General features: G+C 36.5%; 1 protein-coding gene across 2 annotated transcripts in view; it reads right to left on the bottom strand.

The window, feature by feature from the left end:
• The window catches only part of LOC125836849 (kinesin-like protein KIN-7K, chloroplastic), a 54814-nt gene that overhangs the window by 10703 nt on the left and 23904 nt on the right, over window positions 1–20207 (bottom strand). For both annotated transcript variants that reach the window (XM_049516009.1, XM_049516010.1), the window contains exons 13-17: window positions 14993–15097; window positions 14738–14845; window positions 14514–14657; window positions 13262–13444; window positions 12894–13052 (exon numbers count right to left, since the gene is read on the bottom strand). In XM_049516009.1, the coding sequence (XP_049371966.1) occupies window positions 12894–13052; window positions 13262–13444; window positions 14514–14657; window positions 14738–14845; window positions 14993–15097 (699 nt within the window). The remainder of the gene's footprint in view (window positions 1–12893; window positions 13053–13261; window positions 13445–14513; window positions 14658–14737; window positions 14846–14992; window positions 15098–20207) is intronic.

The following is a 20207-nucleotide window of genomic DNA, read 5'->3' as shown; positions in this document are numbered from 1 at the left end:
AGGGAAAATCAAATGAGATAATCCAAACCAAGATAGATATATCCTGACCAAATAATCACCATGATCAGGCTTTGCCAAATACCAGAAAAAGAGATGAATTAGCAGATCATAGGGCTAAGTCGCTCTACGACTCCTTAAAGGTTGGGGAGTGGAAGAAGATTCATCACCGGGCAAATCCTATTTGAAATGGACGGTGTGAGTTTGTCAAATGCTCGACAAGCCGCTACATTAGCGGCGCATAAACTATGAAAATCTGCCCCAATACTTTACCCAGTTTGATCATGTTTTGTTGCACCAATATAGATGTCTCCCTTTCCTTGTTCATTATTGCTTGTTGAATTTGAAGTGGTTCAGCCTGCTCGACCTCCCATTCCCCAACTATTGTGGTTGAATTTTGTTCCCCTGACTTAAGCAACCTTTCTTCGTCTTTTATGATATCATCATCTCCCAATCCCTTGCCATCTGTCTCTAGTAGTATTTGGTTCATAAATTATTCTATCGAATCTCCCATCGTATTCGTCACCTCCTTCTCCTCTAATAGTGGTTGTTATGTGGCACACAAAGGTGTGGCCTAGTGGCCAATGAAGTGGTTGATAACCCTGAGGTCTCAGGCTCAAAACTCAGCGGAGACAAAAACATTAGGTGATTCTTCCCATCTGTCCTAGCTTTGGTGGAAAGGGTTACCTAGAACCTGTTGTTGCTGGTGAGAGGTGGCAGGTATCCCGTGGAATTAGTCAAGGTGCGAAAAAACTGGACCGGACACCACGGTCATCAAAAAAATACACAGTGGTTGTTATATGGCTTGCATGTCTTCTTGAACTATGTCTTGGAGAAGACGATCTTCTAGTGTTTCAGGAGAGATGATTGTTTTGTATCAAAAGGTTGTTTGCTAAGTCATTAAATATGACTTGTCTTGCAATATCATCCCCACCCCTCCTTGAAACTAGGCTCTTTGTGTTGGGCTTCTGAAGTTGGCCCAAACATGGGACTACATTTAAAATACCCATGTGCCTTTCACGTGCTGCTCCGCCAACCTTTTCGATACTTGTCGGTCTGACCCCTCACATGTGTTCCCTAAATTCAAAATCCCTAAATTGATGGGATTCTTGTACTTTGTTACAATTCGCATACCCAGTTATCCTTTGTGTAAAAGAATGGACTGGGTTTTCCTTTGCCCTTTCTTCTCCGGCATCTCTCACACTAGTTTCGTCTCCTCTTTAGCGGTATCCATCGCCCATATAAGTTTCCAATTTCTTGGAACACTTTATGCGACCATAAGTGCAGGGGGATTCCGACAACTCTGATCCATGTTTCAGTTTCCAGAGTAGTGTTTGGTAAACAACTCACCATGGGGCTCCACCACGCCAGGCTGAATCTCTAGTTCTTTAGACTCCAATGCCCTTGTAGGGTTTGTTCCGCCATGTGTTTGTTAGGAAATTCAAAAAGGATCTTGCCTCCATACATCTCGTAGACATTTACACCAAAGACCTTTCATGACAATGTCTACAAATGTCCAATCTTTATCGAAGATCGTTTTTCTTTTATTCCCCCTTCCTGATGCCCAGCCATACATCTCTTCAATAGCCCTACATCATGGTTGTCCATGTGCGTCAAGACTTCAATATTGCCCTCTTCTCGTAGCTCTTTTGATAGACATTTACTATCCCGTAAAACTCTCGCATATGGGTAGTTAGCTTCACTGACTCTCCATGGGCCTAAATTTACAACCTTTTAGGGCATTTAATGAAGTTCTCAATTTAAAATGATATGTCATACCATTAAACATTCATGGCTAGTTCTGGAATGACAAGGACAGATCTCCCCCCATTATTTATTGTTAAAATACTTATAAATCTGCCATGCCCGTTGTAATTTCTGGTGTAGAAATGTTCGGCCTCTCTGTCTGCAATTTTCCACCTCCTGCTCACCTTCTTTTCCCTTGATGCTTCTTTTGAAGTGAAGCAGATCCACTTCATGATTTTGCCACTCATGGATGATCTTCTCATCATCTTGCGGCTCCTTTCCACCCATTCAAACCATACTGAATTCTCATAATTCCATCTAGTAATGTCGAACGATTTGAATCCTGTGTTGAAGTATATTCTATTCTCTTCCATTGTTGATGTACTAGGATGATGAAAACGAGGTAAAATGGATGAGGAAAAAAGGTTGAGCTATCATGTAAGGTAAGATCTCAGGTTAAAAGAGGAAGAAAATGGAGATTACGGCAGAAATTCTACGGGAGGAGCTATCCCCCCTCCACCAGGAAGTAGGAGAAATAGTGTTCTTGGGATATGTGCCTAAGAGCATTTACTATCTTGGAGACAACTTTTTAAGTTCAGCAAGTTCTTTAGGACAACTGTTTCTTAAAATTCCGCACAGCTTGACAAGAAAATTGATCAACACAAACTTCTCAAAATGTTATTCTATCAGTGGAATATAAATATATCTTTCAACTAAAACCTCTGAAAATCCTTCTCTTTCCACGAGAAGATGACAAATGGCCCCTTAGGTTTGAGGGTAGGTTCAAAATAGTCCCTTAAGTAAGCACTTAACAATTTTGGTCCTTTAAGTTACCCACAAGTTAGCAAAAATGGTCCCTTAAGTATGCACTTAAGGGTTTTGGTCCTTTATGCTTGCCATAAGTTAACACTTTTAGTCTCTGGCAAAATATTTATTGAACTCTATCTATTAAATTTGACGGTGTTATGAAGAAAAAAAAGATTTAGTTATAAAAACCAAGAAACTCACATCAACTCCAAAAATATGTTACAAAAAACTACACTAAATACTACGAAAATATTTTTAAAATTGGCAGAAATTACACCTCAAGAAACTGCACCAGACTTCAGAAATAAATCACAAATAACAAAAACTAGAAAGTCTTTCACTACTAAAAACAAGCAAAAAACTGACGGACAAAAACTGAGGGAAACTATTGGAAAGCCAATGATTTTTAAAATTTTATTTTACAAAAATCGATGGATGGATCTTCGGTTAATTTAATGCAAAATGTGTGGAAACTATAAAAAAAAAAATTAAGAAAAAACCAATGGACTTTCGCCTGTTGATTTCGCACAAAAACTATGATTGTTTTTAATTTTTTAAAAGAAAATAGAAGTAGTTCATCAAAAAATTATGGAACTCGACGGACGGACATTGGTTGTCAAAGAGCAAAATGTAGTTGAAGAGTGAGAAATATATGAGAAAAATATGATTGAATGGTGTATCAACATTATTACACAGACACCCTATTTATAGACACTATAATACAATCTTTTACCAAGTAGGATACTACATACTATTCTTATTCTTATTCTTATTTTTATTCTTATCCTTATTCTAAAGTAGGATTGTATTCACCTATTCCTATTCTAACAATCTCCCTCATGCTTGTGCATACAAATTATATGTACCTAGCTTGATACAAATATAATTACTACGAGGACCGGTGAGGGGCTTGGTGAAGATGTCTGCAAGTTGATCACTTGACTTCAAAAAAGTTAGTAACAATATCTCCCGAGAGTGAATTTAATCTCAATATGATTAGTCCTCTCCTGAAACACTGAATTTGATGCGTTACAAAGGGCCGCTTGATTATTACACACAAGTTCTATTTGACCGGTTTCTCCAAATTTTAGTTCTCTCAACAACTGTTTGATCCAAACTAGCTCACAATTTGCTACAATCATTGCTCAATATTCTGCTTTTGCACTAGATCAAGCAATCACATTTTGTTTCTTACTCTTCCACGATCCTAAATTACCTCCTACTAAAACACAATATCCGAATGTAAAATGTCATCATAGGGTGATCCTTCCCAATCAATGCATGTATATCCAGTGTTATGTTCAGGGCCTTGACCCTCGAAAAGTAGTTATTTACCCATAGTTGACTTTATATATCGCAAAATACAAACAACTGTATCCAATGACTATCACAAGGGGAAGTCATAAACTGACTTACAGCACTCACATGAAAAGAGATGTGAGGTCGTCACTGTGAGATAATTCAATTTTCCAACCAGCAGTCTATACCTTTCAGGATTATTAAGTGGCTCCCCTGTCCTGGAAGGAGTTTAACATTCAAATCCATAAGAGTGTCAATAGGTCTACATTCGATCGCTTGTCTCTTCAATAATGTCTAAGGCATACTTGCATTGAGAAATAATAATATCTGATCTAGACTAACAACCTCAATACCTAGAAAATACTCCAGTCGGCCGAGGTCTTTAGTCTAGAAATGCTGAAAGAGATGTTGCTTCAAATTAATGATACCATCTTGATCATTGCCGCTGATAACAATATTATCAACATAAACCACCAAATAAACACATAGATTTGGTGCAGAATGTTGATAGAACACATAGTGATCAGCTCCACTATGAGTCATGCCAAAGTCCTGAATTGAATTACTCAACTTACTAAACCAGGCTCAAGGAGATTGTTTCAGACCATAGAGTGACCTACGCAATCGACATACAAGGGTACTAGACTCCCCCTCAAGCAACAAAACCAGGTGATTGCTCCATATAGACTTTTTCCTCAAGATCACGCAGAAAAGCATTCATAATCTAGCCCAAATATCTGAGTATACCATTTGGCAATAAACCAGCCTTAAGCCGATCAACCTAACCGTTTGAAAAAAAATTGATTGCATAAACCCAACGGCAACCAATAGTAGATTCACCTGCACGAAGGGGGACAAGCTCCCAAGTGCCACTCGTATGTAAAGTAGACATCTCATCAATCATAGCCTACCTCCATCCAGCATGAGAAAGTGTTTCACCCAAGTCTTAGGAATGGAAATAGAGGACAAAGATGATATAAAGGCACAATGGGGTGATGATAGACGATGATAGCTCAAGAAAGTATAATGTGGGTTAGCATTTTGAGTGGATCATACACCTTTTTTGAAGTGCAATCGATTGGCTAGGAGGAGGCAAGTTGGCAATAGGAGCAGGATTTGGCGCATGACATGAATCATCTAGGACTAGTGCTGGACGTGGATGACGATGATACGTCAGGAGTGCCACCACTACAATTGGAGATGTAGAAGTAATTGTAAATTCCTCAAAAGTCGGTACTGAGGTATGGGTAAGACCTCACAGACATCAGGATGAGAAGATGTATAGTAAGACCATCTCCAACCTCCTTCTATTTTACTCTCTATTCTCTATATTTGGAGTAAAATAGAGAATTGGGTCTCCAACCACACTCTATTTTGCACTCTACTCTCTATTTATAGAGAGGTGAATAGTCATACTCTCTATTTCACTTTTGATTATTTTATTATTATTTATAATAAATAATATTTGTAATAAACATATTATAAATCATATAAGACCATTAATTAATTTTTTAATATTCGTAATTATTTTTTAATGTAATATAACATTTTTAAAAATATATTATTTAATATATACTACTTACATCTTGAATTAATAATATTTCAAATTTTTTTTAAATTTCGTCACATTAACTATATAATTTAAAATTATTATTATTATTCACTATGAAGAATGCAAAAAAATTAAATGATAAGATGAAAATTTTAATTTAAAAATACAATACAAAACCTAATAATTAAGGACAAAAATGCTCATTTTGAAGTCCGTAATGCATTATTAGAGCATTTATGGGAGCACCGTAATAATTTTGAAAGTTCAGTATTTAAGATTTGTTTATGTAATTGTATTTCATTAATTATCTCACTTTTATTTGAATTGCCCATTAATATGTATAATATATAATATTTGCTTGCAATTTATGTTATTTAGAAATTTAGAATAAAATATAATTTTATATATTTATAAATAATTTGAAAAGAATAAAACTTTATATTACATGAAGATTATATAGGGTGATTATTTGGGGAAAAAAAAGAAAATATTTATATTATGAAATAAGAAAATATAAATGAAATAAAAATAATAATATAATATTGAGGAGAGAGAAGAAGATTCGTTTTAGAGAGTAAAATAGAGATTTGGATTGGAGTAGGGTTGGAGATGTCCTAAGGTTGAGATTCAAATAATATGATATCAGCAAACATAAGGTACCGACAAAGATCAAGTGAATAGCAACGATACACTTATTAAACTCGAGAGTAACCAAGAAAGACACATCTGAGAGCACAAGGGGTTAATTTATCTTTACCTAGGGTTAAGTTATGAACAAAGCATGTGCTCCCAAAGACACAAGGGGGGATAGAGTAGAGATGTGAGTGAGGAAATAGTATGGATTGTGGAACCTAATTCTGAATAGAAGATAAGGGCATTCTGTTAATTAAATAACTAGATACAAGGACTGCATCGCCCCCAAAAACGCAACGGAACATGAGATTCAATGAGAAGAGTGTGAGTGGTCTCAAATGAGACTCCTATTCTTCCTTTCTGCTGAAGGGTGTACGGACAAGATGTTTAGTGAATAATTCCTTCGTGAGTCATAAACTTCTGAAACTGAGAGGACAAGTATTCCAAGGCATTATCACTACGAAAAGTACAAATAGAAACTGTGAGGAAAAGTATAAATAGAAACTGTGAGGATAAGTATTCTAAGGCATTATCACTACGATAAGTACAGATAGAAACTGTGAGGATAAGTATTCTAAGGCATTATCACTACGATAAGTACAGATAGAAACTCCAAACTGATTTTGTATTTGTAACACCTCTAATTCGAGAAGATGGAAATATGCAGCTTTCCAGGATCTGGTGTCAGAACCAACAGAAGCCACCGACGGACCGTGTGTCAGACCACGGATCGTAGGTGGGGTCCCGTCGTTGAGTCCCAGACTTGGGGTAATTTCAGGACCTACGGTCGTGGTACACGGTCCGTTGATGGGCCCGTGGACCGTAGGTAGGGTCCCGTCATCAGGGTCCAAGACTCAGTGGTCTCTGATCCCACCCACAGACGACCAGTACGGTCCGTGGTTGGACCTACGAACCGTATGTGAGGGTCAGCAGCTATTTAGAGGAAAATGGTTGTTGGGTCAACTTTAAACAGTCATATCTTTTAGCACAAAATGAATTAGGTGGCCCATGACCTATCAAATTAAAGATAATTGAATCCTCTTTCCAATGCCACTAAGTTTGCTAAAATCCAAGCTCGGAGTAAAAAATTATGCTCGTTTTAGTGAAGCCCTATCAGGCAAGCCACGAACCACGACCCAGTTGACGGGGAGTGGTTCAAACGACGGCTTGTCAATCCACTTGTGAGTGGCACTTCGTCAGCTTTAAGTTAGGGTCGTTTTTGTCCTTTCCCTATGTGTTGGGGCACTTAAACTACGTCGTTTGATGCCTAAACTACGTCGTTTTACTCAGTCTAAGCCTAATAACCTAGTCAGACATACCCAGAACCCTCATTCTCCAAAAATCATCCAAATCAGAACGAAAAGAAGAGAAAGAGGTGCTAGTTTCTTTCAAGAACAAGTAGCAGTGTTCTTCAAAGTTCAGCCTCAAAATCCAAAAGATTTCTCCGTAGATTTCGTCACTAGGTATGTGGGATTTCACTAGTGGGTTCCTTTCATCCACTAGGTCCCTAGAATTCAGTCAATTCCTTGATTCCACATAACTTGTTTAAACCTAGGGTTTGTAAAATCTTGGGAATTGTGGTGATTTCAGCTGCTATAGTATCCATAGTCTAAATAACATGTTTTCTTGGAAACGTTACTTAATTCCTTGTATAAAACTCAGAATCGTAGTTTGTTTAAATTCTCTTAGTTCATGAATTATACTTGCTAGGTCAGTTAAACAGAAAATCATGCTCCAAATTTCGAATATCACATTCTCAGTATACAAATGTTGTATTCCCAGTTAGCCTGTCAGTATTTTGAGCTATTCAGTATTCAGTGCATTTTAGCTTCATATGTATTCAGTTGGGAGTAGACTTAGCACCAAGTTGAACTAGGGTTCAGCTTACCTTCATAGTCCTAGAACTACGTGTCCACGTAAGATTATAAGTCCCCTCTGTTGGGCATCAGTATTAGTGATCACGCCACAGTCATGCCTTTATACCCCTGGCAAGGTATATTGGGTCCTTTCGATGGGGCGTATACATCGGACTCCACGTTTAGCTCACGTGGTTTATGTCGGTTAATAGTATCTTCCACAGTCAAACTCTTAGTGCATTGACCAGGTTTTCAGCATTTATATCAGTATACAGTTCAGCATGTTATCTTCATGATTAGTACTTGGTCATTACATTCAGCTTAGCTTTTTAGTTATGTTTCAGTATTTATAAAATACTTGCTCTGATTATGTCATTGCTCAGTTATGCTTTGTTTAGCTCATATATATTTTTTCAGCTTAGTATATTTATATCTTGCATGCTCAGTACATTCCAAGTACTAACGCATACTCTGCGCTACATCCTTTCATGATGTAGGTTCAGGCACTCAGCATCTAGATCACGCTTAGATAGATTCACGGTTCGACTTCAGCAGCTTCAGTGGTGAGTCTCATACTTCGAGGACAATAGACATGCTTTCCATTTCAGTCTTTGCTTTCAGTTTTGTTAGAGTTAGCTGGGGGCATGTCCCAGCAACTCAACTCAGTTAGAGGTTTTTCAAACATATTAGTAGATCCAGCTTGAGTTGTTAAGTGGTCCTTTCAGTTACCATTAAACTCTTGTTATGTTTTATTATGATTATTCAGACTAGTTGGACTTGTTCCTCTTCAGAGATTTATTGATTTAGTTTCCGCTTAGTTCATGTTTACTTAGATATATCCAGTATGTTCATGATATGCCAGACTCAGGGTTAGCTTGGAGTCATTCGTGATCCTAGGTCATGTGTTATGTCAAGGGGGTAGCCTCGGGGAGTGACAATATTTCAGCAAAGAAAATCTTGAATATAGAAAATAACTCAAAACGATCTTTCATTAAGAAAACCCAAGTGCATCTCGAATAATCATCAATGAAACTAACGAAAGAATGAAATCCCAAGGGTGAACTGAATCTACTAGCACCCCAAATATCAGAATTAACTAATGAAAATATAGACTATGAACGACCCTCAGTACAACATAAAAATGTAGCACGGGTGTGTGTGTTTCCCAAGTTGACACGACTCACAATCTAATGTGGATAAACTAGACAAACTAGGCACCGTCTTTTGCAGCTTGGATAAACATGAATGCCCCACATGTTTGTGAATTAGGTATGGAGGATCAGTAACGGAGCATGTTGTGAAGGAATTTGAAGAGGTAAGATAGTAAAGGCCTTGTGATTCATGTCATATGCCAATTATCTTTCCCGTACTACAGGCCTGCATGATTAAAAAATATCAAAAATGTTATGCCACAATGTAGGGCACGCGTTGAATGACTAACAGATGCCAAATTAAAAGGAGAATCAGGAACATAAAGAACAAAATCTACAATGACAAAAGAGGGGTTTGGCTTTTCCAACCCCTTCTAGTTTGGTTTGGATCCCATTGGCTAAAGTAATAGCAGGAAGAGATTGTGAATAAACAATATCAGACAGAAGTGATATGTTACCAAAAATATGATCAAAAGTGCCTGAGTCCATGACCCATGATCCAAGAGTACTAGATTGTGAAACACAAGCAAAAGAACTATCCGCAACAGGAACATTAGGCTGAGTAACCGAGGATACTTGTGGAGACTTTTGCTTACTTGCTCGATATCGAAGAAACTCATCATATTCTGCCTGAGCATTATTGGATGGTCGATCAGGTTGATGCTACTTGTAAAGATGTTTGCTTACTTGCGCAATTCCGAAGGAACTCATTATATTCCTTTAGAGCAAAAGGATCATAATTGGGTGGTGGACCATGCAAAATGACATGCCACGAATGTGTCCAAACTTGTGACAATAACTACACTTGGATCGAGATTTTCCAAAATGACCTCATTGATTCTCCATAGACTAATATGTTCGCTTGTCTATGATTTGAGATGCGAAAACAAAGGAGTCAATGGTGGGTGATGAAACTACTTTGTGACTGAGAGGCGCGGCAAGACGAAGTAGACGAGAGAATAATTCATCAATTGTAAGAATTGTAGGACTAGCTAAAATCTAATCACATATTAAATCATGGTAAGTAGGAAGTCCAACAAGTGTAAGAACTAGAAACAACGCATGTATGTGCTCTTGTTGTTTTTCCACGTTCGTAGTGAATGGCATCAACGTTTCAAATTCCTCCATGACTACATGTTCGTAGTGATTGGCATCAATGTTTCAAATTCAGATGTACTTGTCCCAAGTAAGTAGACATATCGGATTCTTGTTTCTTTAAGTTGGTCATTCAAGATATCACATCATAGAATCGAGATATTTCATTAGTGTATAAAGCACGAGCCTTTTCCCAAACTGGAAAACATGTCTGGAATGGGCGAAACACGGGCATCAACTTGGAATCAATAGATGGTCACAAAAGACTACATAATTGAGCATCAACCTTCTCCCATTGTGTTTTGGCCTTTGCATCTTCCTTACTTGCCTTTGCCTTCTCATCTACCACACAAGCATATTAAAGGTTCTGAAGTGATCATAGGGTTTGAACTTCCTATATTTTTAGAGCCAAATATATAAATCCCGAAAGACATATTGTGAAGTTAGAATTTTCTCACAAAAAAATTGGAAAAAGAATAGGGCTGGAATCTGGAAAAAAAAGTTCAATCGCCAAAAAGAAGATCTGACTACTGGAAAAGTAGATCTAATCGCCAAAAAATTGGTCGGAATCGGGAAAAAATTATATTGTCAGCCTTGGAATGAAGAGGCGACCCCACTAGAAAAAAAAGCTGCTGGGAAAAATGGTCGGAACACATCACACGCGCCAGCGCGTTGATCTGATGCACTCACCGGAGATTTGCTTCTAGCGGCGTGTGTGAGACTTGTTTCCGGCGAGTCGGACTGGGGTTTGCTCGTCGGAGAATTCCAAACCTAGTGATGTTGTTGGTTTTTTTAAATAACACTGACAGAATTTTATTCACTCAAACCACAATTCAGGTCACTGGAAACTGCACAGTGACAGGTGATTACGCTGGAATAATGCACAGCTATAATTTTATCACAATTGCTCTGATACTATGTGAGAAATATATGAGAAAATATTATTAAATTCTGTATATACATTATTACACAGAGACCCTATTGATAGACACTATAATGAAATCTTTTACCACGTAGGATACTACATATTATTCCCATTCCTATTCCTATTCTAAGTAGGATTGTATACACCTATTCCTATTCTAACAAAGAGTATAATAAAAACAAGGGATAATTTCAAAGACCTCCCCTCTAGTTTAGCTCAATCACACTGACCTCCCTCGTGGTTTACGATATTACACATACCTTCCTTATTTTGATAATTTTGTAACAATTCCTTTTACCTTTTTTTCATTAATATATATAAAATACTTTTGACAAATTTACCCCTTTAATAATATTAAATTCCTTCAATTTATTATTTCATATTTCTTAAAAAACATAATTCTTGTGCTCAAAAAATCCTTCTTGTAAGCAGGGGTTGAAGTTCTTTCTTCCTCTTCCTTTATGATTTTCTATGCACGAGTACTTGTTCGTCCTTGTTTTCTCTCTTGTATATATTGCAGTGTTATGATTGATTTTGGAGCAACAATATTAAAATGTGAATTTGTAGAGTAAAATGCAATTCCAAGAGGCACCATGGAACAATTGGCCTCACAGGTGAGGAAGAAAACGTGTGACTCGTGTTTGTAGAGAAAAGTAATTTTCAGTAAAAGAGATGCATTTTTTAGAAATTGTTTTTTTGTTAAATATGATATTATAATTAAAAGAATTAATATTATACAAGGGGCAAATTTTTCAAAAGTATTTTATTTACATTAGGGAAAAATAAGTCTAAAAAGTTGTTACATTTTTTCAAAGTAAGGGAGGTATGCGTAATATAGTAAATCATGAGGGAGCTCAATGTGATAGAGCGAAATGTGAGGGGAGGTGTCTAAAACTATCCCTAAATACAATGAAAGTATTTATTTTTCTACCAATTTTTTCAATAAAAATACAGATTAGTGTATTTTACCTAGCTGATGGATTTCCTTGGTTTTTGTGTTTCGAGGCACTATTTTCCGACATTATCAAGTTTGTTGGTTTTTCCTTGGTTTTACCAACGTCCATCGTTGTCCCTCAGTATTTAGATTTTTTTTTTAGTATGTGTACCTCTAAATGTGAGTTCTCACTAGTTTCTTCTTTTTTTCATAGTTCACATCAAATTAAACCGATAGGGTTTGATAAATATTTTGTGTTAGACTAAAAGCATCAACTTTTGGCAAACATAAAGGACAAAAACTGTTAAGTACATACTTAAGGGACCATATGTTAACTTGTGGTAAACTTAAAGGACCAAAGCTGTCAAGTGAATACTTAAGGGACAATTTTGAACTACCCTCAAACAAAAGGGATCATTTTTGTCATTTTCTCTTTCTTCCACTTCTCCACATGCATACGTTACAACTTCTTAAGTAAAAGTCGTGAACAATTATAGCAAAAAAGGGAAAAGAAAGTACAACTAGGAACATAATAAGCTGTCCCTTCAGTGATTTCATACAGCGAATATTTTCCTCATTTAATATTTAAACGGCATGGTTCAGAATCTATCCACATTACATTCTGTGTATACTATCATCTGAGTATAAAATGAGATGTTGAATAACCACTGAGATAACAAACTCTTATGAACCTTTTGATATGTCATAAGAGGGAAAAATCACGTCACATATAGTCATATAGACGAGTTTTAGATTGCCATTGTTAAGTGTACTGTGCTTGTTACTTTATAAATAAACACAGTTTCTATGTCCATGCCACTAACATAATTGCAGAAAGATGAAACAGACATGTAAGAAGTGAAGCAGTTGTAATAACAATAGAGTAGATTCCAAATACCCGTGGTTTAAACCAGTTTAGCAATCCATTTTTCCGAGTCTTCTTTTCCTCTTTGAATGTATCATCAGAAGTGTCCACATTGCCATCAACCGAAACATACAAATTAACATTTTCATCTTCCAAAATGAGATCTCGTCTTCGATGTGGAAGATATGCAAGCTATACATTCAACAAAGGAAAGGAAAAAGGGCAGTTAAGACCTTGTAAAAACAGTACTAAAGTATGTAAAGGCAGGTTCCTTCCTTGTGTCTAGTGTTACATCATAGTATAACCGGTTACCTTTGGAAAGTCTACTAAGTACTATAACTAAATGCACATCCTGCAAAAGGCAAGTATCAAAACAAAGGATTCATTACAAGTAACAGCACCTCTTCTTCCCCAAAGGAATGTCTTCTTCTAGGACCAGCCCGATGAGGAACTCTTGAGGAGTGTGAAGTTTTAGTGGATACTAGAATTAGCTTTGTTAGACGCTGTATTCTACTAAGCAAAGCCTCTTTAGCTTCCTCTTCTTGTTCCAACCTCGACTGTAGTCTGACTTGACCATCTACTAGCTTTACAAATCATGTCAAAATAGATGGACTTTAGTTAGATAATGCATTACACAACAGTCACAAACCATTGTACACTCCAAACACAATATTTAAACAAAAACTTCCAATTTACTTTAAACCAAACACTATTAATGACAATGATGTACTAACTGTAGAAAAACCCAACATATTCCGCAGTGATTATTCGGTGAGAGCCAGATGTCTGAGATAGACAACAATGATTTCGAGATTCAGTCAGATTACACGAAAGCTGCTAAATTTTTTTATTATGTACCATATGAAGGCTTCAATCAAACAACAAACTCACATAGAATCTACAAAACAAAAACAAAAAAATATAGGGCAGGAACAAACATAAAAAACAGCAAATATGCCAGTGCATAAGATTTAAGTCTAGTAACTGTTTGGCAGCTAAATTTCTATTGAAAGGATTATTGAATAGTTCAAAGAGGGCATCAGAACACAGCACCGTATAACCAGTAATAAAACATTACAAGCCCATGATCAGTTAAGGAAAACCAGAAAGGTATAAACCAAATAGCAAAATAAACTATACCTCAATCCCGAACTTTTTGAGATCTCTAAAATCTATCAAAATAATTCAAATAAATCTCGAACAAAGAGAACGATGACAAATACTGACAAAGATACCACTATGACTACACATAAATGGATACCCTAACTAATTATGTTTGCACTATTCATTTTTATTAGTTAACTAATTATGTTTGCCCTGTTCATTTTTATTTTTATTTTTATTTTTATTTTTCAGTAAGGATGCTTGACCTATTCATTCTCATTAGCTTAGCAGAAAATACCCCTTCCCACCCCCTTCCTGTTATCCCTTCATCGAAGACCCTCTTCAAGAAAACCAGGCTCAAATGGATAGGCAAATTGATACTGAGGAAACGGCATCAACTCAATCCCACTGAAAAGTATCTGACTAGCAGTAATTTTTTATAAAGTTGAATGAAACAGAAGTATGACCTTTCCCAGTCAATGTTGCTGACTGATGAAAGGGAAAAAATATAGAGGCCAAAGGAGAAAGCAGCGTGTCATCCAAGGTTACCTTTTGTTTCAGGAGCAGAAGATCGTCTCCACTATCTTTTATTTGTGGAACTGTAACGATACCTCTCTTCAGTTGTTCTAACTCTTCTTTTAGACGACGAATTTCATTTTGATATTTCTTGATAAGTGATTTTTCATCAATTATCTGCAAATTGACAGTTTCTATTTCAAGCATTACTGACAATCCACAATAAAAGAGACGACATGTATCTTGACTTGTCTGACCTTGTTTTGTGCTGCTTGAATCTCGATGTGTTTAGCACGGTGAGCAAACTTTAATGTGTTATGTGTCTCTTCAGAATTGCTTGACGAAGGAGTCACAGTGCATATTAGCTATTAGAGATGAAGAAAAAAACATATTGGTAAGGTATTCCCTATAATTTAAACATCTGTTTGATAAGGATCATTTGTATGATAGCCATGGTTTCATCAGAAACCACTATGCTGGTAATATCAACACATAAAGAAAAAAGAACTTACAGATACACGTCCTTGACCACTTAATGAGGATTGAAGAAGCCTGGTCAATTTTGAATCTCTATATGGTATATGAGTAGCTTTCCCATCAGTTAACTTAGAAATAACCTGCAAGGAAAACAAGTCAATATTAGCCCAAAATAAATGAAAACCAAAGATAGGAACCTTCTTTCCTTTCTTCCTTCTTTTTGTTCTATTAATCACAAGCCTCATCTTGTCTGGGTATTTTGTGACGAAATGAAACCTTTTAAATAAACTTTCCATTAGTCAGAATTAAGAATAAAAGCATCTGCAAAGCACTCATGTATCATACAATGCTCACACAACATTTTCTAAACCCCTTGCATAAGTCATCTGTGAGAAATATAGGAGAAGAATATTATTAAATTGTTGTATTTACATTATTACATAAAGACCTTATTTATAGACACTTCAATACAATCCTTTATCAAGTAGGAAATTATATTTTGTTCCTAATCTTATTCCTATTCTAAGTAAGATTGTATATACCTATTCCAATTATAGCACTCCCCCTCAAACTGGTGCATACAAGTCATATGTACCTAGCTTGTTACAGATGTAATTAATACGAGGACCGGTGAGGGGCTTGGTGGAGATACTTGCAAGTTGATCACTCGACTTCACAAAATTGTTAGTCAATCCTAATGTTCTTAGTCTTCTCATGAAATACTGAATTTGATGCAAAATGTTGATAAAACACAAAGTGATAAACCCCGCTATGAGTCATGACGACTATTTCATACCATAGAGTGAATTGCGCAATCGACATACAAAACCTACTAGACTCCCCCCTGAGCAACAAAACCAGGTGATTGCTCCATATAGACTTACTCACAGTACAGTAGTCGCCGGAAAGTGCTCAAAATCTATGGTATAAAATATATGGATCGTCTTGGAATCACTAGATGAATCGATATTAAACAAGAAAGTCACTGAAAGACTAGTCGGAACATGCTCATGCGTCGAAGTATTAGATTTGATGGCTGAAAGTGGTCAGAATCTGAGAAAAAATTATATGAGTAGGGTCAAAATGAGGGCACGAATCACGACCCTACTGAGAAGAGAATTATATAGGTAGAATCGGATTAACGACACAACCCTACTGAAAAAGAAAATTTATATGGGTAGGGTTGAAATGATGGCACAGCTCTACACAAATAAGAAAGAAGTCACTAGAAAAAATGATGCTACGCAAATCAGATATGAGAAAGTAATCACCGAAAGGATGGCATGATGCTACACAAATAAGATATGAGAAAGTAGTCACCGGAATGATGACACAGTGCTACACAAATCAGATATGAAAAAGTAGTCACCAAAAAGATGGCACAGTGCTACACAAATTAAATATGAAAAAGTAGTCACCGGAAAGATGGCACGGTGCTATGAATTTAAATATGAAAAAAAGTAGTCACCAAAATGATGGCACAGTGCTACACAAATTAGTTATGAAAAAATAGTCACATGAAAGATACACGGTGACCTAACTTTTGCTGACATAATCATTGGCCAGACAAGTGCCATATATGGGTAATAGCTGTCCGCCGACAGCGGAAGCTCTTTGATTCTCTACCAAGACTGTAGAAGCTCTAATACCAAGTGAGAAATATAGGAGAAGAATATTATTAAATTGTTGTGTCTACATTATTACAGAGAGGCCCTATTTATAGACACTACAATACAATCTTTTATCAAGTAGGAAACTATATACTATTCATATTCCTATTACTATTCCTATTTATATTCCTATTATATGTAGGATTGTATATACCTATTCTATTTCTAACATCATCAATTACCAATACACACTGTTAGCATGATAGACAACTAAATGATTGTATATATTAATGTAATTATATAGTGATATAAATTAGCATGATCATATACATTTGTTGTAGAATCATATGAATAAATATTGTGATAGAATAGCTGATTTGGAGGGATAGCAAGGCAGATTTAGAGGGATTCAATGGCAGATTTGTATAGATAGAATAGCTGATCTTTAGGGATAGGAATGGCGGATCTTTAGGGATGTGTAATCTTTATTTTCTCTATATAATGGAAAGACTCTCTCACTTTGAGAGGCATTCAGCTGAAAATTGACATGGTATCAGAGCCTTCTCTTGGCTGTCTTGTTTCATAGAGTCATTTGTGGTTCCTTTTAATTTTTTTTGAAAATCTTGGTTTTTGGCTACCTCCTGGGAATTTGGTTCTTGGTCATTCTAGTTGCTTTCTTGAGTCTTTGTAGTTTTATAGCTATTCAAAAGCATGAATTCACATCACTTTGAATCCTTCAGTGTTCGTTTCACTGGAAAAAATTATTATTCTTGGGAGTTTCAATTTCAGTTATTTGTCACCAGCAAAGAACTATGGGGCCATATAGAAGGAAGCGATCCTGCTCCTACTGATGCAACAAAGCTAGGTGATGTTATTACCATTTTCAGCATTGGGATTACAAGGTAATGATGTTACATCTAATTTTTGGATTGTTGATTCAGGCGCTTCCAATCATATGACCAACTCAACGAGCATCCTAAAAAATGTTCGTAAGTATCAAGGTCCATCACAAATACAGATTGCCAATGGTAGTAATTTACCCATTACCAAGGTTGGGGACATTACTCCAACTTTCAAGAATGTTTTTGTTTCACCAAAGCTCTCAACTAGTCTTATTTCAGTTGGACAATTGGTAGATAACAATTGTGATGTGAATTTTTCTCGTAATGGTTGTCTTGTGCAGGATCAGGTGTCGGGGACGATAATCGCGAAGGGGCCTAAAGTTGGACGATTGTTTCCTATACACTTTTCCATTCCTCCTGTTCTATCTTTTGCTTGTACTTCTACTGCTAGTAAAACTGAGGTTTGGCATAAGCGTCTAGGACATCCAAATTCTGTTGTGTTGTCTCATTTATCAAATTCTGGTTTATTGGGAAATAAAAATAAATTTTCAGTTGCTTCCATTGATTGTTCTACTTGTAAATTAGGCAAAAGTAAAACTCTTCCATTTCCTAATTTTGGTAGTCGTGCTACAAAGTGTTTTGATGTCATTCATAGTGATGTTTGGGGCATTTCACCAATTATTTCTCATGCTCATTTCAAATACTTTGTGACATTCATAGATGATTATAGTCGGTTTACATGGGTGTATTTTCTTCGATCCAAAGCTGAGGTATTTTCCATGTTCAAGACATTTTTGGCTTACATTGAGACTCAATTTTCTACATGCATCAAATTATTAAGATCTGATTCTGGTGGAGAATATATGTCTTATGAATTCAAAAAATTCTTGCTTGACAAAGGGATTGTCTCACAACACTCTTGCCCATATACACCACAACAAAATGGAGTTGCTGAACGAAAAAATCGGCATCTTTTAGATGTCACTCGTACTTTATTGATTGAGTCATCTGTACCATCTAAATATTGGGTGGAAGCTTTGTCTACTGCTGTCTATTTAATTAATAGATTGCCATCTAAAGTGCTAAATCTTGAGTCTCCATATTTTCGTCTTTATCACCAAAATCCTAACTATAGTGATTTTCATACATTTGGTTGTGTTTGTTTTGTGCATTTGCCTCCTTCGCAACGCAATAAACTTTCTGTACAATCTACTAAATGTGTTTTTATGGGTTATAGTACTTCACAAAAAGGTTTTATTTGTTATGATCCATGTTCTAACAAATTTCGTATTTCTAGAAATGTTGTTTTCTTTGAGAATCAGTATTTCTTTCCTACGATTGTAGATTCATCTTCTGTTTCTCCTCTTCTTCCTACTTTTGAGGATTTATCATCTTCTTTTAAGAGGTTCAAACCTGGATTTGTGTATGAACGACGTCGGCCAACTTTACCCTATCCCGACACTGATCCGCCGCCTGAAACTGCACCACAACTAGAATCTGAGAATTCTTCAAGATCTGGTCCTCTTGAGCCTACTCGGCGATCTACAAGAGTATCTCGTACTCCCAATTGGTATGGCTTTTCCTCTACTTTATCCAACATATCTGTTCCATCTTGTTACTCACAAGCTTCCAAGCATGAATGTTGGCAGAAAGCAATGGAGGAAGAACTTTTGGCTCTTAAAGAAAATGACACATGGGACATTGTTTCATGTCCTTCAAATGTCCGCCCCATTGGATGTAAGTGGGTTTATTCAATCAAACTTCATTCTGATGGAACTCTTGATCGGTACAAAGCTCGATTGGTTGTTCTTGGTAACAGACAAGAGTATGGGGTGGACTATGAGGAGACTTTTGCACCCGTAGCCAAAATGACTACGGTACGAACTATTATTGCCATTGCTGCTTCACAAAACTGATCTCTTTATCAAATGGATGTCAAAAATGCTTTTCTCCATGGTGATCTTAAAGAAGATATTTATATGAAACCTCCACCTGGTTTGTTCTCATCGCCTACATCAGATGTATGCAAGTTGAAGCAGTCTTTGTATGGATTAAAACAAGCTCCAAGAGCTTGGTTTGATAAGTTCCGGTCTACTTTGCTACAATTTTCTTTTGAGCAGAGCAAACATGACTCATCTTTGTTTCTTCGGAAAACATCTATAGGTTGTGTTCTTCTTTTGGTGTATGTAGATGACATTATTATCACAGGAACTGATTCTTCACTAATCACTTGCCTCCAACAGCAACTTAAAGATTCTTTTCATATGAAAGATCTTGGTACTCTTACTTATTTTTTGGGTTTGGAAGTTCATAATGTTGCTTCAGGTGTATTTCTAAACCAACACAAATATACTCAGGATCTGATTTCTTTGGTTGGTCTTCAAGTTTCCTCCTCCGTAGATACTCCACTGGAAATGAATGTCAAGTATCGTTGTGAGGAAGGCGATCTTCTTCCTGATCCAACTATATTTCGACAATTAGTTGGGAGTCTAAATTACCTTACTATTACTCGGCCTGATATCTCTTTTGCAGTTCAACAAGTTAGTCAATTTATGCAAGCTCCCCGTCATCTCCACTTAGTGGTTGTTCGTCGCATCATTCGGTACCTTCTAGGAACATCTACTCGTGGATTGTTCTTTCCAAGTAGTTCTCCTATTCGTCTTAATGCCTTTAGTGATTCTGATTGGGCGGGATGTCCTGATACTCGTCGTTCAGTCTCTGGTTGGTGCATGTTTCTTGGAGAGTCATTGATATCTTGGAAGAGTAAAAAGCAAGATCGTGTGTCAAAATCTTCAACA

This window comes from Solanum verrucosum, unplaced genomic scaffold (genome assembly GCF_900185275.1).
Source record: "Solanum verrucosum unplaced genomic scaffold, falcon-dt-bn FXZP01000141.1, whole genome shotgun sequence".
In the NCBI taxonomy this organism is placed as follows: domain Eukaryota; kingdom Viridiplantae; phylum Streptophyta; class Magnoliopsida; order Solanales; family Solanaceae; genus Solanum; species Solanum verrucosum.
This window is presented reverse-complemented; position numbering and strand designations above follow the sequence as displayed.